Raw genomic sequence first — 21,331 nt, 5'->3', positions numbered from 1 at the left:
CATAATGAATAATAATGGGGAGAGTGGATCTCCTTGCCTCACACCTCTGTGGCAGTGAACCTCGGAACTGGGGAAAACTGCTACAGCATTCTCATAGGACTGTGCGATGTATCGAACTAGAGGTGACGGAGCTCCAAACGCCTTGGCAGATCTGACGATTGTGTCATGCGAAACCGAATCGAACGCCTTCGAGATATCGACAAACGCCAAGCTGAGGTTAGAAGCAGTCGCTGAAGAGTGACGAAGCAGGGCATGCAACAGCGATGTCGCTTCCAAACAGCCGTTTCGATGCAGAAATGCAAACTGAAGTGAGGACACCTACAATCTACGACTCCAGCGATCAGCAAGCACCTTATGGAAGCAACGGACAAGATTCCAAGATTCCTACTAATCGATGTTACTATGTGGAAATTTGGTAGATTTCAACTGAGCTTCCTTACTGTATGTGGAACCAGCCTGTGCTGAAAAACCGAAGAGTACTATACAGCGTCTAATGAAACTCAGGTGGGATGGGAAGATTTGGTAGATTTTTAATTAGGACTGAGTCGTGCAAGTAAGCCGTCAAACATTACATGACAGCATGATTTGAATTTCCTTACCAAAGGATGAATGACATTTTAGTATGAGCCGAACACTGCTAATTAGGCACCCCTGGGCAAACGATCGACGTTCAGACTACTAGTTGTAAATTCCAAGAGCTTAGTGGGATACTCACTGTCGATGTTTCTAAACAAAGACGAATCAGGTCTACAGCGCTTTTTTTGAGCATAGACAAGCCTTAATTACAGGATAAAGTATCATTTCAAGAGTACCAAATCGCCTATCACTGCCATTGACTCTGTTCTGACTGCTTGTTGTTATTGACACAATGCGCACATTCACCACTTACCTAGCAGTTCATATCCAAACTGCATTGTTCAAGGCGCTTGTGTATATATTGGTGTGGATAAATTTGGAACTAATTCGCGCACTACTAGGACATCGATGTAGAGAGAAAAATTGTTATGGTATTATGTTAACAAATTGCAGTATGGTCTTCTGAGCCCAGTCGTTTCTCAGTAGAAGATAAAAATGCACGTGACTGGGACTTTGGACATTGGTAGCATGAACTAGAATAAATTTGAAATCAAATCAGCAGATGACACATCATCATTGTCTCAAAAGACTGATTTGAGCGCCCATTCAATCACATGTTTGGATGTCCTGGACACACGCCGGTGACAGCTTTTAACGTCATAATATAAGTCCAATTTCTGTAGTCTACTGGTAGTACGGGACGAAGTTCGAGTCGTATAATATACATGTGTCCATTTATTCAAGCACACAAATGTTCAAATTTACTTGGGAACGCCTTATACTTGCTATGAAAGTGCTTTGTTTAAGTAACCCAAATCAAGGTGTCCGTGGCCCAAGCATTGTGTCTAAAATTACCTTTTCAACTTGTTCTCTGTCTTCTTTACTGTGATGTGATGTACAGGTAAAAGGACCTAATTTATGTTTGTCTTTGGTTTTGGAAGAACACCGGGGACACAGATATATGCTTCTCCCTGAGCACAACTTGTAGACGTGAAGCAAGTCATTAGTCTTATCATTCGCAGACATGATATCGTTTTAGGCATTCCTATCACATAGAAAGTTGTCGGAAGTCAGAGAAAATACCAATCAAAGAAAACAGCCGAGAATCTACTAATCAAATATTGTGGTCCGTGTAACCGAGTTTTATTAGAACGGAACAACCAATGACATCGTTTGCTTGAAAAGTGCAACACATTTTCGATGAGTCGCATTGGTTTGAGTAATAATACAGTGCATGCTTTTTATTCTTACCAAGTTTGTATAATAAAACAATTTTTGAAAATTAGATATCATTTAGATTAAATGTGTAAACAACCGACTGAAATCAAATCAGAACCATTAAACGAGGCCCACTAGGCTCGATATGGTTCCGTTATCGGCCAACCTGAATGCGTTGTTTACGAATCAACGCCACTCCACTTGTTGAGTTTATCACTGAGACCCAACTGCCAAATTGTCGTTCGGAGCGATGAACATCAAATACATATGCAACCTATCATGTGTATGAGAGTCATGGGCCAGTGTTTATGGGCCCCTGTACTATGGTCACGTTCTAGTCTGCAAACATTCGAATAGTCGCTGGGTAATGGATTGACCGTGAAAGGTGTGACCATCACATGCGGTGTTTCTGTTTATGCTGTTCGCTGGCCTTCCAAACCAATGCAGCTCATTCCAATCTTCGCTGGTTCCAAGGACAGCAACTATTGGGAAAATTTCAGACTATATTTTAGCCACATTTCTGGTTAACCATGGTATGAGCAGTGGACGAAAATGTCACCGTAGTTTGACTCAGCGTTGGTTGAAAGCATTTCGCTACTCCTGCATATTGCATTTTTGGAAATACTATGATACTGAAACTGCACATAAGTAGTTGTCAATAATTTTTCGCTTACATTTTTTAATGATAATGCGGCTCACTGCAGGGAATTTAATGCAGTTATTTCAAATTTATACCTATCAGCCAATTATGACCTTAGGTGACTCTCTATTCCTAAGACCTCTTGCTTACTTATACCAAAAACCAATAAAGGCTTGCTATTTTTCGAGTAAGAGCCTTAGATTTTAGGTAGATTTGTTTGAGGGAGCAAAGCAGATTTCGGTTTTAAGTCGAACAAGAGGCAGCATTGTATCATAATCAAAAAGCTTCCATGAACTTTTTAATTATTAACTCTTTATGATTTTCGGAATATCTCCTGGGGAAATTTGCTTTGTGACGTATCTATGTTGTTTCAATACAGGGTCCTAACCATTAATTCAGACGGGAAATCTTAGCAGCTAATTGCATGTCCAACTCATTCATCTCTTAGAAATCAGTTAATCTCTACAATATTCTGCTACCAAGAAAGTTCAAGGGTTCTTCAGATCAGCTTTGATAATTTCCTTCACTTGAAACTGACTGAAGTTTAACCTGCTACAGTAGAGACAACGAACTGTCCTCGCATAAGCGTCTGGAGTATTATTTTTTGAGATACCTTCAAAAACGTTTGTTTTCCATCGAGAGGAGGCCAAGTCAATCGTTTGAATGGTCTCAGGTTGTAAATTGGGGGCCATCAGATTATTGAAAACTTATATGAACGAAATATTGCCTTTCATCCCATGAAAAATATTGTGCGTCGGTCAGCGGCAAGTGATTTATGATGAAAATTTAATTTGGGCCGCTTCAGGCATTGGTAATGAATTTTACTCTAGACGTTAACTCACTGTAGGAGAAATATCAACTAGTTTTTGTTTTGGGCTGCCAACTTTTCATTTTTGGACTGTGGACTTTGCTTGTTCTCTGCTGACATGATTGGGAGTACAAAGCTTTCTACAGTACTCCATTTAATATGTGATCTGTTTTTCCCTTTGAATCTGAAAGTGTTCCTCAAAGATCAGAGAGTCCGTGTGATGGGAAAAGTGACTACAAACTACTTTAACACAGTTCTGTGTATTATCAATTTTATTTCACCCAAAGAGAAGCTGTATGATATACCAGATTAAGCATGCAACCGTTGCTATTACACACCGACTGCCACTAAGAAAGTCGGAAATCCCACTGTTTAACGCCGTCTATCCAGGGAACACTCAATCACTCACTCAGGTGCAAAGTTCCATAAGGGTGGCGTTCTACAAATGTTTTGAATAATTCGTCGTTTCCTCAAGAGGTAGACATATGGGCCACACGGATAAACAAGTTCTCTTTCCTTGTCACTACTCATTTTGGGCATATAAGACCCCTGGCGACAAAACATCTTCAGCTGTAGGTTATTTAAGTCTCGTTCTGGACACCCTACTTTTCGGAGAAAATCAATTTGGAATGTTGGAGCAATGAACACTTGGAATAAATGGAGTTCAGGTATTTCCTTTGTACAACAAAAACGAGTGAATGTGTAATTTGATTCTCAAAATAAATATGAAAAGTTTTGGTTTCCACAAGGTAAACTTTTAACATACTGAGAGAAGTGCGTATTGCACTGCAACAAAAAGGAAGCGATGTTCTGTCCGGCATCTTGATATTAATCAGGTACATCTTACCAGTGACCGTCTTTACGCCATAATATTTGGGGTGACTGACGTCTTGCAATAGGCTTCTCCATGTTTGTTAACCGACCGTGCTCCACCGGGCTAACACGGGCCCTAAGCAGTTGCCGGCTGCATAAGAGTTCTTTATGGAATCTTTTTATACGCGGTAGTTTCACGGATTTTTGGCGACAAATCCGAATCGTATGCCAATCACTCATTTGCAGTGGTAAGGATAAAAACATAAATTTGTTCAACTCTGTAGTCCAAAACATGGTGGCTTTGCACAATAAACACCAGTATATTGGTTGCTTTTCATCCAAAAACACTCGAGTAATGGAAAATTTTGAAAGTTCATTCTAATGGAGTCAATACTGGCAGTGAAGAAAGGTAACACTGACGTTCTTAACATCATTACTTTTTCCCAAAAACAATTTTTATGTCATCACTTCACAAGCGTCGTAACTGGTGGTTGTTAACTGACCGGCTAGTGCCGCCGCACTGCGCAACTTAGCTTAAGCATGGTAAATATAAGTAGTTGCAAGCGACTGAGGTAGAATACGAGATAAAGCGCGGATCATGGTTCAGAGGTTTGCAAAACTGTTTTAGTTTAGCTGAGCACGTAATCTGCACAACTAGATAAAGTCAGGGAAAAATTAGGGTACGTACACAGTAAGATCGAACCGGATGCTAAAACTGTCATAACTCTGTTTCACAGGCTAAACATTTTGGGTGCATTCGACAATCGCGTAAACGATATCGACAACCAAGCTATTGAGTTTCTCGCAGGATTTGGCCCTCTTATTGTCAGCAGCACATCAACTCGGACGATGCTGTAAGTACGGTGAACGAGTGATGAACTTCGGTCTACTTGAAACCAAATCAAGGATATGCAGTGAATTTCGTCATGGTTAAAGTTATTCTTTCCATTTGCGGCAAGTTGTTTTTGTTGCCCTCAAGAAGCTTAACACATATTGATAAATTTCAACTTTGGCAAATGAACAGTGCATTGATTAGGCTAATTCACGGACGTATAATGGAAAACTTATTACTACGTGTGGTATTCATTTTGATACTAACTCATTTTTCACTTTATTCATGCATGGTGATTCATGGACATTAGCTTTGTTGTGTTGGCATCGCAGGCTTTATTTACAACTATGTAAACTTGAATTTATTTGAAAATTGCCCTTCACCAATAGACAAATATAAGAATATGAACTGTTCATTTTGGTAATCATTCGTAGGCTTGATGCTGTTGTGCTCAGTGAGAACACTGTATTCGAGAAAGTTTGATAATCAAGGAGGAGGCAAGCACAAGCTTACTAATGATAATGACGACCATAGTGATGGAGGCGGTGACGTTGACGATTAGAGATCTTCTCACCTCCAGCAACATCACTACCACTACAGCCTACACAGGGGGTTTGCTGCGTCTACATCTTTCACTGACAAATCCAGTAAGAAAACGGCCCACAATCTCCGACCTGAGAATATCATACACTCTGTTAAACTTCGGAAATTTGTTATCACGTTTATTCTTATGGCCACAGCAGTAATGACCAAACTCGAAACCGAGATGACACACTTGAGCAAAGCTACCTGACAACGAGGAAGGCTTCAGACCTGAATAACTAACTTGCAAGGTGCTGCACAAAACTTTCTCCACAAGCCGTTGCCACATGTTTTCTATTCAACCAAGATGACCTTGTTTTGATTTCACAAATATAACTAACCAAGGCTGGGAAGCAAAAGCAAAGGCGTAGTAACACCGTTACCTCTGTGAAAAATAACAAAAAGACTTAACCAAAAGATTTTTACCACTTTCCAACCTAGAAAATCGGACTATAACGGACTATATTAGTGAATGTTTTGCACGCTCATCATGGCCAGTTTTGCAGATACGTTTACCTGGACGAGATAGTATCCGCAAATTGATAGAGGCGAGTTTTCCAGAAAACTGTCGCAGCTAACATTGGTTTGCTGCAAGCAGTCTGTCATCCAAATCACGGAAATCGTTCTTGATTCTCCAAAACACATTGTAAAACGACACGGAAAACACTTGCACCAGATTCATTTTTAACGAAGTAAAAAAAGATGCGATTGCTTATTATTGACGGTCATTCAGTTTTCGTCTGTCTTAACATCCAGGTCTTAGTGGATAGAATACCCAAACCATGGTCTAGAAGTATAACATACAGACATATTCAAAGGGGAATGATCATTATAATGACCCTGTCTGGGTGAAGGTCGTTGTTCAAAACTGTCGGAAAACTGTTGCAACCGTCAGAAAATTATCAGCTCCTGGAACAAAAATGTGCCTTCACTATTGTTCTGGAGAATTTTCTTTCAAAAATAGGTAAATTGAAGTCATTGGGTTCACAAGTGCGTTCATCGAAACGTCCTGCCAATTTGGCTGGGTAACTGTAGTTTGGAGTTTTTAGTAGGTGGTTCATAATAAGAATTAAAACTGTTCAGGAGTTGTACGTGTGGTTGGGGATGAACTATGGGCCCACAAGATACAAAAGACTAGGGCATGAATCTTTTCGCTGAGTTCTTCCGTAGACTGAACCTTAGTTCAATGAAATGAGGTCTGAAGTGGTTTTGTTTAGTGAAAGCGAGCTTTCAAGACTTTGTCCTTATTGTTATTAACTACATCATTGTTGCATACGGATGTTGTTTTTTGTCCGATCCAGGTAAGATTTCTTCATGTCAAACCTAGATGTGAGTGTGGAAGAGATCTTCCGAAAAACCAATTGGCCCAAAGTCCTGACTTAAATCCAGCAGGGAAGGCTCAAGTGGACCTGAGCAACTAACAAGCCCGGTTCCAAAGTCTGTACCAAAGCAATATGGGAGTTCATTCCAGAATGATGAATGAGGATCTGTAGATGACTGAAGACTCCTCCGACTGTAGTCCACCCCGTGGATGAGTTACTCACCAGGACGAAATAAAGTCTCCTTGCGACTGTAAACATGAACGTATGATGGAGAAAATCTACCACGAAGTCTCCACGAAACACGACCTAATTATGCAGCGGTTGTAGGTTGTGACTTCTGAAAAGAAATTATTTGCACACATTTTCTGTAGTCCACCCGTGGATGAGTTACTCACCAGGACGAAATAAAGTCTCCTTGCGACTGTAAACATGAACGTATGATGGAGAAAATCTACCACGAAGTCTCCACGAAACACGACCTAATTATGCAGCGGTTGTAGGTTGTGACTTCTGAAAAGAAATTATTTGCACACATTTTCTCACATTTTTGCTTCGTCTTAGTTTGATCTACAGGTGATGGACGCAAAAACCATGTTTTGTCTTTAACTGCGTAAAGATGCTGATCGAATACAATTCAAGGACATCAACTCGTATAAACCTTCATATAAGCCGAAACAACTGTCAGAGAATTGATATAAGGGATGATTTTTGCACAAGATTCGGGATGCCAATGACATTCATGCAAAATTAGATGTAAGCCAAAGCACCTTTTCCCTATTATTTACATGTATCTATTTTTGATCGTATTCTACTGCCATACGGGCGAAGCTGATATAATCAATTGATGACCATAGAGAGTACGATGCTTTGGTGAATATGAATAGTGAAGCGCTTGCTAGCCAAATTTGACTTATTAATAATGCCTCCCCTATAGAACCGGGCTATAGACTTGTTTATCAGCCACCGAATATCAAAAAGCATGAAGTAGGCTGCTCAGGTACAATACTCTACGTCCCACCCTTGCCCGACATATTCGCAGCAAACAGTTTCGGAGTAAAACATTATAGACAGATGGTCCAGAATCGCCGCTGAACTTTAAAACAAAAGATTTTCGTGCCTTGTAAGCATTGTTTAACAATAAGCTCAATAGTGCTAGTGAAACCCACGTCTAGACACTTTGAACAGCAGTTGTCTACAGACATTGTGACTGAATTGTTGCTGTTTGGTCATACAACCGGACAAACTAGTTAAGGCGCTATGAACTAAATTTGGGGCCGTTTATACCCAGCACCGCCCTTAAGCGTGTTTAGTCTCGCTGGATACAGGTCGCAAGACCTGGGTGTCAGCGGAAATGATGAAATGGCATTCACTGCGCTGCTTAGTTCTAACAATACACATACTTAAACGTAAACAAGGTTTAACTGAGTGCTCGGTTTTGCATGCCTAGTTACCGATGAAAAAATTCCTGGAAATTGTATTCGTGCCTATGGTCCGAATATGTTGGTTTTTCAAGTTTAACAGGTTTTGAAGGCCCCAGATTCAGACTGTCAACCCAAGCAATCAAGCAAAAACAAAGAGCTTCTGCGAAGGCGGGTTTCTTTATACGTGCACGTTACATTCAGGAGTTTGTTGACAGCCAAGAATAGGCGTATCCGTCAAACATAATATGCAGCAAGGTGTCGGCCTCATCCACCAAATCTTTAATGTCTCAGTCGGATGCCGCCATTTCGCTGGGTGACGCTCCATAAGCATAGTTTCGACAGATGCTCATTGCTGTGGCATTCATTTGAGAGCTGTCAGGCAGGCGGTATGCCAGCAGTTGAATAACTACGAGTACTGTCGTCTCATTTTATGGCAGCAGTGTTTGGTGGGAGAATAGTGGAAAAGAGGCATAGATGCTTCCGCCAGAGCTTGAACCGAAGTAAAAGAAATCGACTCAGGCAATGTAATGGGGTTTTTAGTAAGTATTCAAGTGACTTAATTTAATTCTAGTCAGAAGCAGTCTTCCGAATTCCACAGATCTACGTATCGCTAGTAATACGTGAAATCGTAAAGGTATTTCAAAAGAAGCACTTAAGTTCGAGTGAGGTATCCTGTGTGTTTGAGTGTGATTTTGATAAGTCACTCCAGTAAGTGTCAGATTCCTCATATATCTGAAACTTATATCACGGTTTTGTAGACTCACCTGAGGACTGTTAGCGTAGCGAAACTACTGCCGTTCCCTATTTAGAACACCGCTCTTTAGTCACCTATAATTGAGTTGTTTCAGGATGCATTAACCGACCTATCCGTCCCAGTGTTCAAACACTTTTGTTGAAATTGTTAGTTTGAGAAATGCGTTGTACGCGCTTTAATCTGACAAGTGAGACCGAAGTATCATGCGCGGTCATTGTGAATGCAAATCCAACATGTTCCCGGTAAAATACTCAAGTTTCGTCTCCACGCATTACTAAATACAGCACACAAGCAAGGTATATCAAGGTCCTGTTATCCTTACTCCAAAAGATTTTGTATGGGTGGCCTGACGAAATAATTAGCTTGGCTAACCAACCATGTGGTTCAGTATTAGTATTTAATTCTGAGAGCAAGGCAATTTTCAAGAGTTAGACGAATTTTATTGTGAGACCCCGGAAGCATGCTAAAAATTTTTGAACATTCTATATGTTAATCGAAGCAAGACAACGTAAACGTGATGCTGTGGGGTTGCGTTACATATATACACAAGTATATATTGAACGCTTGATTCAAATGTGTTACTGTGCTTGTCGGCACGACCCACTACAAGCTGACAAGACAGCTCAGTCAATACAGTCCGATACTTTTCTTTTTCACATTTCGTCACCCAAGTGGACTGTAGTCTCCTTTCCGGTACCACCAGACATGCAAAGTGCTTCGTCAAAAACAATAATGGAAGGCAGGTGACTGTCACACCTCTAGTAAGCGTGGTGGCCGGAAGACAAACACATCAGTGGACACCGCTCTAGCTTAACCACTGTGGACTTTTTGGCGTTAGCTGATGCCCAGTCGTCACCCGAACTGCCTAAGATTAACAAATCGCACTCTAACTCTTGCAGGGCCATTCGTGTCATATTCAAGGTTTCACAAAAAACGTCTCACCTATGGGTCCAAAGAGAAGTCATAGGTTTGTTGGTTCAGCACAAGGTTATACATATAGGTTTTGTTCAAGAAACCTCCACCTTACTGGTAAGAAGTGCACTTTGTATCGAAGACGATTGCAAGGCATTCGGGGGCTTGTTCTGTACGGTGATGATAGTAGTATCAAGAAGGTCATCATCCAGAAATCATCTTTCAAAATACCGTTGACTATGAAGCGAAGTATAAATGGCGATTGTGAACGACCAGGCGGAGTTGGTAGCATTCTCGGAACCGACTGTGTTTTTGTGCACAGTGTGTTCACACTCATTAAAACATTATGCGGCAAGTCATTGTTGGTACAGTAGTTCCATAAAGCGCCTCTGTTATGCTTATCGAAATTAGCACATTTATGGAAGAAATGAAAAATCTGGGTTTGTTGGTGAAATTGTCTCGGTCTGACCACTAATTCCCGCGATCACGTCTTCTATGGAAGCCAGGTTATCGTAGGTGGATGGATCGCTCGCAACTCGCTACAGCCTTTGATGGACGCCTATTCCGGAGATGTGAGGCGCAGTTGTGAGACCAATTATACGATGAACTTTTTCTCCTTTGACCTTTTTTGAACCACATGCTAGGAGTTATCAACTGTTGTCTAAAACGCATGGGCTTTTCTGTGTAACATGTGTCATGCCACTGAAAGTTATTTGCTCATGTGTTGCTAGTTAATTAGTTTTTGCCCACAAACACTGAGTGACTTTACGTTGTTCAGTTGTTTTAGCAAGTATCTTTTTGAAATCATAGGGATAACCGAGGAACGTGATGAGAAACATATTCTTAATCCCGGAGTTCATCAAAAAGCTGACAAGGCAACATCGCATTCCCAAACTTGAAAAGTTCGCGGAGAATTTCATCGTCCCAGGGTAACTTCTGGGTAATGCGTGGACGCGGATGTCGATGACAGTAGATTGCGACAAAGGGAACACTGTACGTGCTACTCTTATCCAGACTTTATATTCTATAAAGTTTAAGGGAACCAGCTACACCATTATTAATGCAGTGCGGTCTGTGTACCCTGGTCAGTTTTAGGAGGCTGCATTACCAAGCCCTCATTCACCACGGCTTACCAGTGTCCCGCTGAATGCACGTGCCTAGTTTCAAGTGGAATACGTGCGGCCAAACTCCAGTAAGCAGCGAGGCAGACACCTCCGCGCAAAGTGGGGACACGCCCATGAGCACTTAACTCCGGCCCAAGCCGCGCATTCGTGTACCAGGTTAGCATATAATATAACAGTTTATTCCTAACTTATCACCGTTTACGGCATTGTTAAATCGTAGAAATTCTCAAAATAAATGTTAGAAATTTGGAGTTCTAACTTTAGAAGAGCATTTAAGAAATTTTAAAATATACTATTCTCGTTTGTAGCTACCTTAGCTTCAGTAGTTCATACATGACTGAAACCTACGTTGCAATATGCGGCTGCATAATTTTGCTTTCATGTGTTGCTACTTGCTGCACAACACAGTAGTAATCAGTGAGTTACCTGAAGTTTACCTTCAGGAATTTGAAACAGCTAAACAATGCTATAACCTCAACAGTATTATCGCCCTAGTAATTTTCCATGAAAATCTAATAAGTTTGCATGGATGTTACGTTAGTTCTGGAGAACATCAGCGGTGAGGACCTCACCAGAATTTTACAAAGATTCGAATGCATAATCTAACTAGAAGATTCAATATAACCGCAAAACGCCACCTGATGGGATTCAAGAAATGTGTCGCACCGCTAGGTGTGAACGTTGGTTCCAACACCATCTGTGTCGGTAAGAAAGACCCAAATGGCATAGGACAGTGAAGCTGAAAGCACCTACATCGATGTCCTTCACCAAGCAACAACCAATCGCTTTTCGGGACCGTGACAGCAACCGTGACAGACACAAGCATATGGGCGCAGAGTGACTTTGTAGAATGATACGAAGTATGGTGGTGCGATCCGTTGTGATGTCGACGTTTTGGTCCTCCGACCGATGACCATTTCTTATCGAGAGTAAAGTTATCGGTCGGATTAATTTGCACCAGATTTAGCGCCAAGAGGAGGAGACACGGAAAACATTGGTGGTAACGATGAGGATCTAGATGAGTATTCCAAAGGAGTTGAAAGTCGTGGATCTGAATTCCACGGTGCTTTTGGTTCTGAAGGGGAGGAGGAAAACACGACGAATCTGGAAGATTACCGTACAGGCTTTCCGTCCGCGGGGAAATCCGATATTTGTGAAGCGGAATATGAACCTGATTAGACAAATGAACTAGAAACCGGATTTCATGACATCTCTTCTCTTCCAGATGTGCCATGTAGCAACTGGCAGCTATTGGCATCAGTTACGTTACACTTTAAGAATCTTAATGGAATCTTACTGGTAAAACTTTTTTTAGTTTGGATCAGACATCAAGCATAATCTCACTGCGTTTTGTCAACACGCACGCAAAATTTGAGAAATCAGGAATTTGCTGCATCTACTCGTTCAACCTTTAAAAGAATGAACCAGTCCTATGCAGCTAATATCACTAGAACTATTGATAAATAAATGTATGTGCTTAATATTTTTACTTCCACTGGCGTTTGATGAAGCAACGTGCAACAGCACCCCATTTTGTATGAAGTAATCTGGTACAGGTTTGGCAATTCACTACTTATTTATTGAAGATTGGCAATCATTTTTACTCAAGTGAAAGTCAGGTCATTGGTGGTACGTTCCTCTACAAAAATGGACACAACGTACCAATGGTAATGACGCTGGCAGAAATGATCCAATCACACAGCTAGTGGAGCTCAGTGGTGCATCAAAGCTCTCCCCTTCAATGCACAGCTGCCTAGTTCCCGAACTAATTGATCACGCCATCACCTCCTATGTTTGGCTGCATGCCTCACATTCTCCCATTACCAGGTACTTGAAACTGCAGTGGCTGGCATTAATGTACCTGTGCTACAGGACTTACAATTAGGTATTTGAAACGACTGCGGTACAAAAAAACTAGTTGAAGCTGGGGAAGCAGCATCAGAGTCCCAAATCACAGTAGTGATTGATAAATGCTGTCAATGGCAATGCATTAAGTAGTAGCTGTCTTAAATTTAGAGAACCAATTTGCCCATCCAGTCAAGCGTCATTCCTGAAAATCCTAACAGCTCGCGTTTCTTCTATATTCAGTCCGTAATTTGTTGATGCATTTTCTAGTAGGTGTTGCGGTATTTTATGGGTTTCCACATCTTCCTTCAATACGCTCTCTTCAAGAAGTTCGATAAAATCACCAGTATTTGGTCGTCACCAGTCCTAATGCCAAACATCAGCAATACATGCACACAGAAGCTGTTGCCTGGCAAATCACAATTTGCCTGCCTTTGCCACAGTCAGACCACACACATAGTTCAGTGAAAACTATGAATTTTGTACCGAAAAGCGACATTCTCTGCTGAAAAGAGGAGAAATGTTCGGCTTTGGATATTTTGTGGTTATCGTGTGTCAAGGAAAACAAACACTGCGATAAAAAACCGGAACAAGCTATTCAAACATGATTGTATGCGACCTTCCAAAATGAAACAAGTCGAACTACGTCGGCCAGTGTTTAACAAGACGAAAATATTCATAGGGTGAATACGACGGGCGCCGGGTGACGGTTAGTGACCAAAAGGCCTCTGGTGCAACTGGTTTGGGAATGTCCATGATGCCAGCGTGATATTAAACTGCAAATAAACGGTTTTGTTTGTGCAAGCAAAGATTGCAAAGGCCAATGACAACTGTACCTGGAGTGCTTTCAATTAGACGCCTGAACCTCTGGTGGCAATGGAAGTGTACAGATGACGCTCAAGGTGATTCTCGAGTCAGCACTGTGGTTTGGAACGAGCAACTGTTCCATAGTGGAGATGACAAATCCCATGTGAAAATTTGGCGATACGTGAGATCTGCCTGCTCAATCCTAGAGATTTTGATGGCTTTAACTCACGTTACTGACTTGAAAAACGTCTTGTGCGTCATAGGTCCACTACCCTTCCGTGGTTATGGGAATTTCAGACGTCATCTCTCAAGTACTGCAATAGAGATATCATCCGTTTTCGTAACCTTCGCCTGTGTAAACAAAAATTGTTTATTCGCGGTTAACTACCGTGTTGATCTTATAGACATTCGCGAAACACTTGCGTCACACAGATTTAAACCACTGGTTAACAAGTCATCATTTGGGGTGTCATATTCACGCTGTGGATATCTTCGTCTTATCGGGCTTTGGCTGACCTACTTTGACTCATCTTTTCATATTGAAGTCTTATAAAATCATAATGTTTGCTTACTTTTATCGCTATTTGCATATTTCAGTCTTAAAGAATTTTAGAAAAAGTCCCACAGACGTTTCTTTGCTCTGCAAAGTCGCCTTGGTTCAAAACTTTTCCGCTGTGCAAAGCAGGTGCGTCGTTGCATCGGGAAAAGGTTGCATGTCATCCCATCATATCCAGTGATCGTACAACATTGTGGGCTTGCCGAGAGGACAGAAAATTGAAGATAATAACTTCTTGAATTAATCTTGAGGAGACGAGTTGAGGATGGCAGTGTTCAACGCCTCCTTATTTCAAATTACCGTCAATTACCTAGAATCAGAAAAAGATATAAACAGTCCCTTGTTGGCAGTTGAAGTATATACATGATTTTGGGTCCTCAAGTTGGAGGTATGAGCACGATCCTATCCTTAGCCCCATAACGGTCACCTCTTAGCGCCCATATACTCGCATATTTTCTCGCAGAACGGCGAGCTTAGTTTTTAAAAATTACTCCGAAAAAGCTTGTTAAAACGTGAACACTACCACCAATACCTAATATTCTCCTCCTTCAGACGGCCCATGTTTCTAACTCCATGTAGTATGTGGTGGCAGCACACATCATAGTCACTCAACTGAACACTACACGCACACACGGCCTATTCAGTATGCTGATTTGAATTAGATGTAAATACTGAATTCTAGGTTATCAATGTCTACATCAAAAGTAAGTCGGTGGTGACCAATCAGGATGCATACTCCAGCTCACCGGAGTGATGTGCTTTTTCCCACCCGCACATTACTTCTATTTTGGTAAAGTACTTCTCAGTTCCAAAGCTTCTTTGGTGAAAAAATCAGCGATTCATGAAGAGGTGCAGTGATAGTCCACTTTTGCCTACTGTGGTTATGAAATCAAATGTAACTCAAACGTCTTTTCCCACGTTCGTCTGGAATCAATACAAGTAATTTTTATGTGTAAAGTCCTTCGACCCATTATTTTCCGTTAACGTGAAAAAGTATCGTGAAATGTTCTAATAGGTATAGAAACTTGCAGTAGTCTGGATAAGCAGGGAAGCGTGGGTAATCCTACAATTCATGAATGTTAAATTCGAGTACTTCGACAGAATTTTCAGACCTTCCCAATAGAACCCTTTTAGTTAGCCACCCAAATAAAAATTGAATGAGCATTCGGAAAATGTAAAAGAAAAGTGAATATGGATGCATCTGCTTCCCAGTTAAGTAGTAGGGAACAATTGTTGAAAATATACAGACTGCTTACTGCGCTTTTCGTCCTGTTCGGATCTCATAACGTAGAGTCAACTGGTTAATCAGTGAGATGAACAGCAAGTTAGTCGACTGTTTATATTTAAAATTGTGTGCACGATAGTATTACTGGCGCAGTAGATTGAATGGTTAGCATCATAATACCACCTTTTCTCCCTAGTGTTTTCCAAACAGGCTGACAAGAGGCTTCTTTGCCAAGATATTCAATGAAGTATGGTTTATTTCGAATTCATATAGCATGGGATGATCGCTAGAGATCCACGCACGACCAACGACAGATTTCACCCTTTTTGAGCACTCTTCTGGAGAATTCGTCTGTGTCCTCTACTCATTTTTTTCACAACAGAGGTGTTCAATGATCCAGTTCTATATGACCAAACACAAAGCGTGAAGGTTTCTTTGATTTGCAAATAGGAGCGAAAGCGGTGCATAACCTTTCAAGTGGAGAAGCGTGTATGTAGGTAGTGATCCACAAACTAACGGTGTAAGCATTTGAAAACCGGCAAAAATGGTCAATCTCCAACCGTCTACATTAACATGGACTCATTGAAATGGTAGTAAAACATGTTGCGCATGCCTAAATTATCTACATAAGTCACTGGAAGTCAAAAGTTAACTCAGTGTGAATTTAGAGAATTCAAAGAAAGTTTGGCTTAACATCGACATGGTGGAAATTGCTTACTTTGTCAAGGATCACTTTGTAATGCCACAATAATTATTTCCCACTCTGTTATATGGACGTAATCCTCTGTTTTGAGTTGAGTATATTTAAGCCAGTAGACCTTGTCTGCATAATTCTTTAAGAGGAAAATAAGAATCAAGCACACTGGGTCCACACAGATATATGGCGGTGCGTCGCATGGATTCACGAATAGATTGTCAAACCTGAAGGTCCCTCCTTCATGTGAAAAGAATTAAAATCAATTTACGCATTAAGCAATATGAAGGTAAGAGCAAATTGCACTGTTCAGCCAATGGAGGCCGAGCCAGGGCTGACACTGATTTCCTTGAGATGCGCGCTAAACTAAGGAGTCCTAATTAGGATGAAATAGCTGCAGAGCACCTCTCGGAAGAGATCAGCCTCGCTGAGGGGGTTAATAAGTAATTTAGTGCAAAGTCTCTTCGACCGAGGCGGGTAAGTTTCGCAACTAAGTATTCTTCACTTTTTACAGCGGATACCAGTATTCGAGTATACCGCCCTGAACGAGCTCGGATATTACTTCTCCGGAAAGACTACACTCTGCAAAAAGGACGACGTCGATTCCAGCTCCTGTGCCACTGGTAAACAGAATTCTTAACGAAATTTCCTTGAAGTGAACTGCTATTTGGAAAAATGTCCAATAGTTCACCACGTCTCCCATATACCGTTTGCTTTTTCTGACGAGCACCTTTCGTTCGGTTCGATTCATAATTGTCAACGAAAAAATAAGAGAATTAAAGATCTGCGGCTGGCACGAGCACGGTTACTGGTATGGAGACATACATATTTGATTCAGAGGAAATCATATTCCTACGTCTCCTTCCAACATCGTTGCATCACGTCATGCGGGTACTCTCCGTTCATGCAAGGGCACTTTGTAGTGACAATTACGGAGATGATCCCAAGTTTCTCTATCTGTACCAACTCACATACAATCGAGATTTTCACGAAATTTAGTGAAACTGATTTGTTACTGTACCCCGAGGCGTCGTCGACTACGATTATATCAAACTTTACCGGTGCTTTGTATTTGACATTAGCTCTTCAATCTGGTCCGACACCCAAAGTCTATTGCTCAATAACATACAAGGTGAAATTATCAGCCAGGACTGTTGATTTATCCATCCGATATCTGTCGTGTCGAAAGCGAACTAAGCTTACCGTGTTTATGTGGCTAGGTAAAATCATCTACTAAACTCCAATCAGTACTTGTTAAAAAGAGGTGATTTGGTAGCTGGTGTAGCTTACTAATGATAGACTTCCTCGTCAGGTAGACTACGCAAGAGCTATTGAAGATGGCCCACGTCTGCAGCAATTCCGGGTTCCTTTAAAGCTGTACCTTTAGGGAAACGTTCACATTCAAATTCACACTCTAACCTTCTTGATCACACTCATAAAGCACATATTTCAAAGATGTAAATTTTTCACCTGACGCGATCGCCCCTGAACTAGGAAAAATAAATTGGAATTCAGTAATTACAATTATAGTCTACAAACGTTTGTAAATGAGGAAGAACTATCGTCGGTTTGAGAATCTGGTGAATAAAATTCAGTTAATGGGAGGCAAGAATCCGTGATCAGTGGGCTGCTGTGGAAAACTGAATAAGATTGGGCAGAAAGAGGGGGCTTATGTAAATGAATTGTACTCGGTTGTTCGCTGCATGAATTCATAGTCATGTAAGCAGAGTCCGGCACGCCACTACCTAAGTAAGCATCACAACGCAACTTTGCATCTTTCGACTTGGAGTTGTAGTTAGAGAGCATCCTTAACGTGGGAAGTTGTAAATCGTTTTGATAATCTGTACCAGCGGTGGTCTCAGTATTGGTGGTTAGGACGCTCACCTGCCGTCCTGCGCGTTTGCAGCACCAAACAATGAAGATCAGCAAGGCGACAGAGCTGGTGAGGAGAATGCAGGCACATAGTGTGACAAATAGAAATTTTGAATGTCGGTATACAGAGAACAGCGTAAATGCTGATCCGGTTTCTGACCATGTGGATTGTGGACGGCTGGAATCCAGTACGTGGATGAACTTGCTTGGACTAACCATGGATTGACCTGTCGTTTTGACAAGAACCACACGGATCTCGTACTTCTGATCTGCATGAACACAATGGGGAAGGGACAATATTTATGGCATACACGAATTTGAAAATACTTGAGGCTGACTGTACCTTTTTCCATCAGGAATGGCCACCGTCAAACCAGAAAACCTTCCAGAACGTCTAGATATTTTGGTCATCTAAAGGCTGTTTACTAATTAAGCTCAGTTTTGAATAATTCACTTAGATGCTCATTCTACAGTGGATTATTTGTTTTGGGTTGGTTTTTCATTACTTGGTTGCGCCATTATGTGCTAATATCATTCGCTACTATGAGACAATGGTGGCATTTAGCTGCTTTTCACTGGAAACGACGTTGAATGAAAGACTAGATTCCCACTATCCCACTAAGCTTTGGAGCAGAAGGTTTGTCCAGTTTAATTTCACCGTGAATATTATTGTGTAGCGCTTGTTATAGAAATTTTGTTCGACGGAACCCGAAAACGTTTTACTGATTTCTGTATAAAAAATCAGTATTGTTACCCTGTGAAATTACTGTAAGTTATAAAAGGCAGGGCTGTTCTATAGGCAATCATAATTCGCACGCCCACACCAAACAATGATCTCACAAATGTTTATCTCCGTACTCGACCATCAGGTGCACTCACAACTATACTACCACTGTTCATATATTTCGCAAGTGTTTCCGCTAAGATAAATATGGGCGCAGCTTTTGTTATAAAATATTAGGAAGACTCTGCGTCGGTTGTGTGCTTTTATTAAATACAATGATGTTTTATCTTCGTTAGCCCTGACTGCAAAGGAAGTTAATTCCTGAACTGACATAACACATATTATGGAGCGCAACTGCATGATTATTCAGTAATGGCTGCATGGAATCTGTATGCATGCCAAGCCGAACGGACATCACACTTAAACGTGTTGGACTGTTTTGCTCTAACACTCTTCTACAGTTTGATTCTGACAGACTGATTCGTACCTCATCAAAACCTCCTGTTTTTCCGCGATTCATAAGAACTGGTCAGTGGGTGCGTGCTCCAGAGTTACGGGCTTCATATTTTTTATTCAGGTTTGGCGTGGCACATTCTGCACTCGTCTGCTAGCCGGCCATATTAATGTAGTGAGGCTGGTCGACGTCCATTCACTAGTTGTAAACGCTCGGCAAATTTCCGAAAAAAATTGTTTGGTATTCACTGGTTCCCTGGTGAAACTTTCTGCTGAAATTTTAACGGACCTCCTGTAAACTCAAACATAAAGCTCTTTGTTTTGGCAGTATTTAGGCTTTTTGAGCTACGCACTAACGAAACACGTGAACGCTTGACTTTCATTATGTGGCAAGTAGCATTAACTCTAGCCAAGACGAAATAACCTGTGCTACAGATGATGACATAAATTTTTGTGTTCCCTAGCCCTTAAGTCTCAAGGATTCAGAAAGACCACTACTCCGTTATGCTTTTGTGCTCAGAATGAATGTTTGGTAAACTACCTAAACACGAGTATTTTTTGTTTCTTTTTGTTATGTCGCATGTATTTTTTCAGGCACACGTTGTTGTAGAAAAGTTTGGGCAATCAACGAGCCAAATCAAAACATGTACCCGAACCGACCGTTCTAGCTACAACTGTATGAGTCTCACGTCTAACTTTGCAGTCTCCATCTTTGAGACTTAAGCGACAAGTTCGGAGCCATCGAGCGGATGTTCGACCACGCACTAACCATGTCTTCAAAGTACATCAAGCCCTTCGGCAGTGCTAGACACACCACCGACCAGAAGTTTCAACCGTGCTTCAGCAGCGCCGGACACACCACCGACCAGAAGTTTCAACCGTCCCTAAATTTAAACGAGACTTGACTTCTCCGGAAAAGTTTGCTTGGCAAGCAGTGGTTGCCGACCGGAGAGGATTGTACAAGGCAGCTCACCGGCCCACAATTTTTTGACAGTTGCATAAACCACAATTTTGCTGCAGCATATTAAACATTTGAAACCCATGGAATTTTGTGAGATGCACATTGCTGGTGATTCCCAACAAGGACGAAGCAGTCATATAGTGTTCCGCAGCTTTTCGCCATGGACTGGCTTCACCTTCAGGAAAAACTTCATTGAAAATTTCCAAATTTTGATAACATGCCAATAAACCTCAGTGACCAACGTGGTTCATATTGCATAAACCAGTTGAACACAGCGAGCACCCAGCACCGAAGCCGAATAAAAACGATCATAAAACAGCTCTTGGTTCATATTGCATAAACCAGATGAACACACAGCGAGCTACTGGAACCGGAGCCGAATAAAAACGATCATAAAACAGCTCAACGACTACTTTAACTCCAACCAGATTTCATATGTGTGTAAATAACATTGCGCCTGCGCCAAAGTAACTGTGTTGAGAGGCTTCAGGTAGTTTTTTTAATGCAAAGTAGTGTTGATCGTCCTTCCATATGCATTGCGCCTGTCCACCGCTGGTCACTTCATAATAACCAACACGTAGATCGGATATCAAGTATAACATCACGATTCAGTTCACTGTGCTAAAAAAGGTCCAATCTATGCTCCAGCTTCACGTGCATATCCGAACATACCGAGGTTATCTGTACTCATCCAACCTAACCCGATTCCACATGTCCATCGTTTGCAATTTTGACGATTGTTTTACATTCTCTTGTTATTAATGAACACATCCCAAATTGGGTAGCCATAATGTAAGATTACATTTCTAAATTCCCACCGTGCTCCTTTTCCAAACCATTTATTGGGAACAATAAACATGGACCGAACAGGCTTCCTGGATGTAGCACAACCACTACTACCTGGAAAGTTACTAAAAGTCCTAGATTTGGGATACAAAATCTGGTCGTGTCCAGCCCACTGGAGTTTTCAAATATTTGATCACTAATTCCTTCCCAGCATTACAAGAGACACCTGATTTCATTGTACCTGCAACGAAGTAATGCGTGAGTGGTGACTAGAAAAACAGGTCTGTTACCAGATCACCGTTAGCATGTTGAGGTGGTGCCCTTTTTCAACTACCTTCGACCCAAGAAAATGATGTTTTCTTATCCAAACGATTGTAGGTCAAAGTCTGACTATGACGTGGCATCT

General features: G+C 41.3%; 2 protein-coding genes across 2 annotated transcripts in view; one reads left to right on the top strand and one right to left on the bottom strand.

The window, feature by feature from the left end:
- The window catches only part of T265_07524 (hypothetical protein), a gene marked incomplete at both ends in the record, with an annotated part of 160,071 nt that overhangs the window by 36,766 nt on the left and 101,974 nt on the right, over positions 1-21,331 (top strand). The window contains one exon of the mRNA XM_009173069.1: positions 4,793-4,909. Coding sequence (XP_009171333.1) covers positions 4,793-4,909 — 117 coding nt within the window. The remainder of the gene's footprint in view (positions 1-4,792; positions 4,910-21,331) is intronic.
- The window catches only part of T265_14313 (hypothetical protein), a gene marked incomplete at both ends in the record, with an annotated part of 49,085 nt that continues 45,409 nt past the window's right edge, over positions 17,656-21,331 (bottom strand). Inside the window, one exon of the mRNA XM_009173091.1 lies at positions 17,656-18,270. Coding sequence (XP_009171355.1) covers positions 17,657-18,270 — 614 coding nt within the window. The remainder of the gene's footprint in view (positions 18,271-21,331) is intronic.

Source organism: Opisthorchis viverrini (assembly GCF_000715545.1).
Source record: "Opisthorchis viverrini unplaced genomic scaffold opera_v5_172, whole genome shotgun sequence".
Classification (NCBI taxonomy): Eukaryota; Metazoa; Platyhelminthes; class Trematoda; order Opisthorchiida; family Opisthorchiidae; genus Opisthorchis; species Opisthorchis viverrini.
Note: the sequence above shows the minus strand (reverse complement) of the source record. Positions and strands in the feature narration are given on the sequence as shown.